The following is a 9,302-nucleotide window of genomic DNA, read 5'->3' on the forward strand; positions in this document are numbered from 1 at the left end:
CAGCTCAGGAGGGAATAATGTCCCAACTCTCTTTTTATCACGGCTTTAGTGGGAATTCTGCTCAAAACATGAAGCTCCAGGTGACGCTGCTGCTCCAGTTTTCTGATGTTTGGACTTCCTCCTGAACCAGACTTTTCCTGCACATTATTTTAACTCAATTAAAATAACATAGGTATCGAAAAAAGTACCGTTAAGGCACTGGTACCGAAAAGCAGGTATCGCTAAAGTAGTGGTATTGAAAAACGAACGGTGCCCAGCCCTACATGAGACACACAGGAGACACACATGAGACACACATGAGACACACATGAGACACACATGAGACACACATGAGACACACATGAGACACACATGAGACACACATGAGACACACATGAGACACACATGAGACACACATGAGACACACTCCATTTTTGAGTACCAATATATTCCCGATTTCCCCCATTATATAAGACACACTGTACTGAGACTGCTTTTGATGCTGTAAATCAGTGGTTCTCAACCTGGGGGTCGGGACCCCCAAGGGGTGTTGGGGAGAATCTGTAGGTAAAATATACATCTTTTTATTAGCATATAATCTAATATTTTATTGTAGCATGTGCGTGCTATTATTTGAACGTAATTTGATGAATTTTACTTTAGCCATTTGTTTTTTTTCTTTGTTCTTTAACCCCTTAACCCTGAACCGAGCACATTTTCTCCAGTTTGGCTTTACCCCAATCCAAAAGCTTCAGGAAAACAGCTGTGAAAATAGCGACAAAACTGAGACGAAAACAATGAAAATGTGACAAAAAAATGACAAAAATTTGACAAAAATGTGATTAAAAAAAATGGACGAAAAAATGACAAAAAAGTTACAAAAATGACCCATTTACCCAACAAAAAAAATGATGGAAAAAAAATCTGATGACGTGATGAAAAAGATCCTCTCGGTTCAGGCGGGAGTTCAGAGGTTAAAGAATTACGTCGACTAATGTGCCTATGTCTCACGATGTGACCAGGGAGGGGGTTCACGAGACCCTTTAACTGTTATAAGGGGGGTCGCGTCTCCAGAAGGTTGAGAACCACTGCTGTAGATCATAAACTGTTGCTACAGAGACTCAGCACTGACTTTGGAACATCTGGTCCTGAAGTGGCTGACGTCCTATTTGACCAACAGAACATTCTCTGTGTGTATAAATAACACTATGTCTGAAGTCTTTGTTTTATGGTGTTCCTCAGGGATTAGTCTTGGGGCCAAGTTTGTTTCTGTTGCACCTCAGCCCTCTTGGAAAAATCACCGGCCGTTTTAAAATGTTTCTTACCATCTCTGTGCGAAAGTCCCAAACACGACTCTAGGAATAAAAACATGGCAGTTCTCGTTCTCTCTCCGTCAGGAACAAATGTTTTCTGACTCCACAGCCTGATGCAGATTAAGAGCTTTCCTTTAGCTCAGCGCCAACAACATGAGCGTCTGAAATATCACGTCCTTTCATCTCAGCCCGTCTGTGATTCTCAACTGCAGTAACTGTAGTACAACAGTGTACCAGCGCAGGCCTAAGTACTTCAGTTCATTACTGGAGTAAAAGTACAGATAATACTGGTCAGATATTACCGTACTCCAGTAACTGATAGCTGATGCATAAATGTTCGAACCAGCCCCACAGGTCTTGAGTGAGTGTATAGTTCCACTCAGGGCTGTGGGTTCAAGGACTAGAGGAGCTCAGAACGGGAACTATCAGATCCCGAAGCAAAACACTTCATTTGGACAATCAGCTTTCTCTGTACGAGGCACTAAAGCCTGGAACTGTTCACCCCCTGACCTGCAGGGGGCGTCAAACACAAACTTAAAGACTTTTTAATCAGAGGTCAGAAATGTGACCGCTGACCGTCTGCTCTGCTGTGTTTATATAGTGTTGTGCTGTATTATTATATGTGTTTTAACTATGTATTATGTGTTTATGTGACATACTTGTCCCTATTCAAATAAACTTAAAGAAATAAAATAAAATAAAAAGTAACTTAAGTCACTTGAGTAAAAGTACTGAAGTGTTTCCATCTGTACTCAGAGGAAAAGTACAGGTGACAAAGGGCAGCCCTGGGGGAGGCCGACGTCATGTAATGCGAGACACTCCAGGTGAAGAGGGAAAAGAAATATATTTAGAGATTTCAACGTCACTGATATAAATATAAGAAAAGTTTTCTGTCATTTTATGTTTTCATATAAAAATAAGGCATTTTGTTCATAATAATGGAAAAAATGTAGATATTTTCAGCAACAAAATAATAGAACTAATGGATAAACCCAGATTTAGAGAGGGGGTGTTTGTGCTTTTGTCAGTCCCATAGCACCAGTCTATATCACACTACAATGATGACAAACCTTCTGTTGGTCTGTAAATGCAGTAAATTAGAATAACTGCCTTGTATAAAATGTCTCTCTCAAAATGGCTGTAGTGAATGTCTTGAAATAGGCGTCTGTCTCTTTAAGAACCTCTGAGCTTTTCCGACACGCCCCCTCCACCAGTGATGTACCTGAACGCGTTCATTGAACGAAAGTTCATGAACGCGTTCATATTTTGGGTGAACTGAACACTGAACGCACAGTGTTACTGCCTGATGAACGAAACCATGAACGCGTTCATTCTGGTGTCTGTGAACGGCATTTCTCGTTCTTTTTACGTTCGTTCATTATGGTGCCAGATTTCTTATATCGGTGATTATAAAACCCCGCCGCGCCGTCAGAGTTTACCAGCGGCTCTAAACTCTGGCGGGTCCACGGTGTAGCTCGCTCCGTTCAGCTCCGCCCCCGCGCCAAGAGCCCGACTGTGTCCAGTTCTGTGGCGGTGAACTCGGCTGTTTATGGCCCTGGCACAGGCCCTGCACACCGGCAACCTGTGCACGGTGCCCGCAACAGCCACAGTGTGAGGTTACGAAGCGAGTCTCCCTTTCCCTCTGCTCCGCGGTGCGCACTCATTTGCATAAAGCCACAATGTGGAGTTTTTTAACTACAAATTAGCTCCTAAAACAATCTTATTCACATGATTAGTTTACCAAATTAACACACATGCAATTCAATATTTGTAGCCTCATTTTCCACTAAGAATTTTCCAATTAAACTAAAAATAATAATAATAATACAAATAAAATAAAACATGATCAGCAAAGATATCCAAAATCCACTCATAAAACAGTGACAGGCTGACATGAAAGAGCTTTAACACTAAGTGAGGAGGCCATAATATTTTTGACTCATGGCTGAACTGGCTCAACTTTCTCCAGCTCTCCCAAGGTTGGCAAAAATGCATCTCAAAATTCTGAAGATCGTTGCTTTAAGGGGGAAATATACTTCTCACCTTTTTCACCCCGATCCGTTTTCATGCCTCAATAATAGCTTGCAGCAAAAAACAAAAACAAAAAAAAGAACTATGAACTAGTTCATTTTTGGAACTATGAACGAACTATTTACTTTAAACAATTATGAACTATGAACGAACTAGTTCATTTTGAAATTTGTGAACTGAACTTTGAACTAGTTCATGTAGAAAATGAACTTTCCCAACACTGCCCTCCACACGCTGTCTGTGGCATCAGTGGGGAGGGGGTTCTGCTGAGGAGCAGTGGTTGGTTACTCGGCTCGGAGGCGTCTCCAGGAGGTGGGGGCGTTCCTAGGAGGACTCAGGCAAACCTATCCCTAAAATGGCCGCCATCAGAGTTTTTACAGATTACTCAGAAATACGTGAATGTGCCAAGGCAACACTTCAGCCATGTTTTTAATGAGGGAGTGACGGAATAACATGATGGAAAGCTTGAAAAAGTCCATTTTGTCTTTAAATATATGGTTTTATTTTGTGACATTTTAGTTACAGAGATTTTGGATTTTGGATCTGGTCTAATGAAAAACGTGAAAACATCCGTAAAATCTCAAATATTGCCCTGTTTTATTTTTGGTTCAAAGCTGAATAAATCAGGCTGGGAATTAGTTAGTATCTAATCTTGTGAAGTCCAAGTCGGTAAAGTTCTGAGTCTGTAGGAGCTAAAGTGGAACAAAAGCCAGCCCGACTTCCTGACGGTCCGAGCCTGCGGGTCCAACACGGCGGCTCCAGCTTCCCCTTATTATCAGGAGGTTCTGTCTTTGGTCATGTGACATATAAACGCCGTTTCCCGGTAACAAGAACCTGATTCTCCAACAGCTTTAACCTCTGAACTCCCGCCTGAACCGAGAGGATCTTTTCCCTCACGTTATCAGATTTTTATTCCATCGTTTTTTTGTTGGGTATTCAACTCTTTTTTGTAACTTTTGTGTCATTTATTTGTCAAATATTTGTCATTTTTTAGTCAATTTTTTCGTCAATTTTTAGTCATTTTTTTGGTCAAATATTTGTCATTTTTTTGTCCATTTTTAATCAATTTTTAGTCATTTTTTTGGTCAAATTTTGTCACATTTTTGTCATTTTTTTGTATTTTTTTGTCATATTTTGTCACATTTTTGTTATTTTTTTGTCCATTTTTAATCAATTTTTCGTCATTTTTTTGGTCAACTTTTTATCACATTTTTGTATTTTTTTTGTCCATTTTTTGTCATTTTTTTGGGTCAAATTTTGTCAAATTTTTGTCATTTTTTTGTATTTTTTGTCATATTTTCTCACATTTTTGTCATTTTCTCATCCATTTTTAATCAATTTTTGGTCATTTTTTTGGTCAAATTTTTATCACATTTTTGTCACATTTTTGTATTTTTTTGTCAGTTTTTGTCACATTTTTGTAATTTTTTGGTCCATTTTTAATCAATTTTTCGTCATTTTTTTGGTCAAATTTTTATCACATTTTTGTATTTTTTTTGTCATATTTTATCACATTTTTGTCATATTTTGTCAATTTTTTGTCATTTAGAGAAAACCAGCTGTGAACGGCGCGGTGGCTCAGCGGTTAGTGCTCTCGCTTCACAGCATGAAGGTCCAGGGTTCGATTCCCACCTGGACGGGGCCTTTCTGTGTGGAGTTTGTTCTCCCTGTGTCTGCGTAGGTTTCCTCCGGGTACTCGTGTCTCCCCTACCACTAAAAACATGCACAATGGGCCGGGATGAATGATGTGTGGGATTAAAAAACACAAACAAAACAGCTCAGCCAAGTGTAGCTTTGTTTTTTAAATGACCAAACCAAGAGACGATGTTCTCTCGCAACAAAACGTCATAAAATAAAAATCGTGCGGGGTCAGTTTAGTCTTTTTTATTCTCTGACGTGAAAACTAAGATGTGAAGGAGGAAACGAGCGACATGGATCGGGTTCCATGTTGGTGTTCGTATTATGAGCTAAATAAAGAGTGTCTAATCAGAGAAACCCCAGAGTTAAAGGTAAACAAGGGGCCGATGGGGCCTTGTTCGGGGACCCTGGCGCCGGCACAGATGTTTGTGGGGCCTTGTTTGGGGACCCTGGGGACAGATGTTTGTGAAGGCGCTCGCTCCTCCGGCAGCTGACGGCGAGGAGACCCCCGTGTTTACAAATAACGGAGCGAGCTGGCGTTCCTCCGCGAGCCGGGGGAGTCCGCCGCTCACGCCGCTCGTCTCCAAGACTCCGCATCGCCATGGCAACTAGCGGGACAGCAGGCGGAGAGGCGGCACTACGGCGCGTGCGAGGAGACGCTCGCTGACATCGGACAAAGGTCAGCTTCACGCGGGCTTTACGCGGCTCCACACAGACCCAGCCCGACTTCCCGACGGTCCGAGCCGGCGGGTCCAACACGGCGGCTCCAGGTTCTCCAGGTTCCCCTTGTTATCAGGAGGTTCTGTCTTTGGTCATGTGACATATAAACGCTGTTTCCCGGTAACAAGAACCTGATTCTCCAACAGTGACCGGGTAATAACAGCTTTGACCTCTTAACTCCAGCCTGAACCGAGAGGATCTTTATCCTCACGTTATCAGATTTTTTTCCATCTTTTTTTGTTGGGTATTCAACTCTTTTGTCTTTTTTTTTTTCATTATTTGTCAAATTTTTGTCACATTTTTGTCACATTTTTGTCACATTTTTGTCATTTCTTAATCTTTTTTTTGTAATTTTTTTGTCACATTTTTGGTCAATTTCCTGTGTTATTTTTGCCACTTTGTCATCCATTTTTCGTCACTTTTTTATCATTTTTTTGGTCATATTTTTTGTATTTTTTGGTCATTTTTTGGTCATATTTTGTCACATTTTTATCAATTTTTTGTATTTTTTTTTGTCAAATTTTGTCACATTTTTGTTTTTTTGTTTTTTTTTGTCACATTTTTGGTTTTTTTTGTCACATTTTTGTATTTTTTGGTCATTTTTTGGTCAAATTTTGTCACATTTTAGTCTCTTTTTTAAATCTTTTTTTTGGTCATTTTTTTGTCATATTTTGTCACATTTGTATCAATTTTTTGTAATTTTGTCAACCATTTTTCTGCACTTTTTTCGTCACTTTTTTGTCACATTTCCATCATTGTTTTCGTCTCAGTTTTGTTGCTATTTCCACACCTTTTTGTCCAGAAGCTTTTGGATTGGGGTAAAGCCAAACTGGAGAAAATGTGCTCGATATGGATAAGAATCCCTGCATGTTTAAGCCGACATAAGGACCCGGCGCATGACTACTCTGACAGGACAGAAGTGGGCGTAACACACAGCCTTGGGGGACGCCGGGGCTGATGGTGGAGGAGATGAGGTCTGTGTTGGAGATGAGGTCTCTGAGCCGCACACGCTGTGGAAGTCTGTTCTCCAGGGTCAGAGTGGAAGTTCAGGCCCAGAGGGAGATGGTGGAAACTTATTCACTTCCCTGATAATGAGCTGCTTTTCCACACGGGGAAATGAACCGTACTTTACACCCATGTTATTTAAATTTAATTCAAACAGCAGAACAGAAAGACCAGACCAGTTCTAGGGTAAATCTCGCTTGAAATAAGAAAGTAAAATTGCCAATGAGATAAGACCGTTTTTCTTTCCCCATTGGCAAAGAAAATGACCTGAAATAAGGACGAAATGTATCGAAACGAGTCAGAAACATCTCAGAACAAGTGAAATAATCCAGTTGAGATGTTTATACTAATCTAGTTAATTACTTTTTACAGTGTAGTTTGACTTTTTTTTCCCCCAAGAAGCTTTTAGATTTGGGTAAAGTCAGATATGAGAAAATGTGCTCAGTTCATGCGGAGGTTTAGAGGTTAAAGAGCATCGACAAGCCCATTTTTAAACATCCGAAAAAAGAAAAATGTTTATGAAGAATTGTGAAATCGATTTGATTTAACAACTGGATTTTTAATTGAAACAGATTTTCTCAGCCCGAGCACCGAGTGGGTTCTGTCAGACCAGTGGTTCTCAACCGGGGGGTCACGAGACAAAACTGGGGGTCGCCAGATCACGCAGATAAAATAAAGATATTTTTATAAGCCAACAGTAAAATATAATATTTGACTGGAGCAGTGCTGTTATTTTAGTCATGATGAATTATATTTTCTTTGTTTTTTAAGAGTGATTCAGGCTTCTGTTCCTCACGGTGTGACCCGGGGGGGGAACTGGGGGGGTCACGAACCCTTTACCTGTTAGAACGGGAACCACTGATGTCCCGCCCTGACGGTCTCGCTCAGACCAGCGGGACGATTCACACCAAACAAAAACATCAGTGCGTTTAAACCGAGTTCATACTAAGCCGATATATCGGCTCGATATTTAGGGATTTTACAATATCGCCTAAAGGCCGAAATGGCACCGGAAACAGGCGACGAATTCTCTGAAAGTCATCGAGACTTCTCGCTTTTTACATCGGAAAGAGTGAGGTCTCGACTCCCTCGACCTCAGAGGAACCGAGAAACATCTAGAACCTTAGTGAATATGGAGAACATTCTGCAGCTCATTCTGAAGCACAACATCTGAAGAACTCAAGTGTTTTCTCTGAAACTTGTCCAAAAAAGACAATGTTCAGAACAAACGTAGCAGGTTTGTGAATCCGGTCACTTCCAAATAAAGATCAACATTTGTGTGGATGAGTCCCTGACCTCCACCCTCAGGGTCTCGGACATGAACCTGCTCTGACCCTCTTGACCCCCTGACCCTCCGACCCTCAGACCCTCTGACCCCCTGACCCCCTGACCCTCTGCCCCCCCGCCCCTCAGACCCACCTGGCTGGAGCTGGAGGGGAAGGCGGAGATGGGCGGCACGTCCAGCACCTTGAGCTCGTACATGGCCCCGTTGAGGACCCTCAGACCCTCAGACCCTCGGACCCCCTGACCCTCAGACTCTCAGACTCTCAGACCCTCAGACCCCCTGACCCTCAGCCCCCCCGCCCCTCGGACCCACCTGGCTGGAGCTGGAGGGGAAGGCGGAGATGGGCGGCACGTCCAGCACCTTGAGCTCGTACATGGCCCCGTTGAGGACCCCCTGTCCCCCTGACTCTCTGACCCTCTGACCCTCTGACCCTCTGACTCTCCGACCCCCCGTCCCCCTGACCCTCAGCCCCCTCGCCCCCCGGACCCACCTGGCTGGAGCTGGAGGGGAAGGCGGAGATGGGCGGCACGTCCAGCACCTTGAGCTCGTACATGGCCCCGTTGAGGATGACCGCGGGCCGGTACACGTAGCGGGCGCGCGTGGGCGTGTAGGCCTCGCTGAAGTCCTGGTAGATGAACTGGCGGATTATGGAGGTCTTGCCCACGCCGGGAGCGCCGATCACCGCGATACTCAGAGTCTCCACCATCCCTGGAGCTCCTCGGCACCATGGGCGGAGCCAAGCACGCCGCGGTCCACAACACGGGGCTGGAGGAGGAGGGGCTCTGACGAGGGGGGGGGGGGGACAGACATCAGTACAATATTCTACTAAACTAGTACTCAGCACATTTAAACTCAAGCACAGACTTAGAAACAACGACAGCCTTGGACACGAACTTGGACAGATGTTTTTACCCGAGTTGTTTCTACAAATAAACTTCCTTCCTTTACAGAATATTAAATGTTCTGATGATCCTTGGTCCGACGTCTTGGAATTTAGAAGCCCCTCCCCTTGGCTTCGAGGGGAGGGGCTAAAATACTCATATACTGAATATCCGGGTAGAGTAACTAGAGGTTAACCAGGGTGGATTTTGATAAACCGATGCCAAAATGCACCACCGATATTTTTGTCTGATATTTTTTGGGCGATATTTATGGCCGATATTTATGGCCGATGTTTTTGTCTATTTTTGTCTGATATTTTTGGCCGATATTTTTGGCCGATATTTATGGCCGATATTTATGGCCGATGTTATTTTTGGCTAAGATTTTTGGCCGATATTTTTGTCTGATATTTATGGCCGATATTTTTGTCCGATATTTTTGGCGGATAT

The 9,302-nt window shown here is 42.9% G+C and overlaps 1 protein-coding gene across 1 annotated transcript in view; it reads right to left on the bottom strand.

The window, feature by feature from the left end:
* Window positions 1-8,747, bottom strand: part of rasl10a (RAS-like, family 10, member A) — a 44,538-nt gene extending 35,791 nt beyond the window's left edge. The window contains 1 exon segment of the mRNA XM_079579836.1: window positions 8,462-8,747. Coding sequence (XP_079435962.1) covers window positions 8,462-8,677 — 216 coding nt within the window. The 5' untranslated portion in view covers window positions 8,678-8,747.
* Between the last annotated feature and the right edge of the window lie 555 nt (window positions 8,748-9,302).

The sequence above is a fragment of the Gobius niger genome (assembly GCF_951799975.1).
Source record: "Gobius niger genome assembly, chromosome: 1".
Classification (NCBI taxonomy): Eukaryota; Metazoa; Chordata; class Actinopteri; order Gobiiformes; family Gobiidae; genus Gobius; species Gobius niger.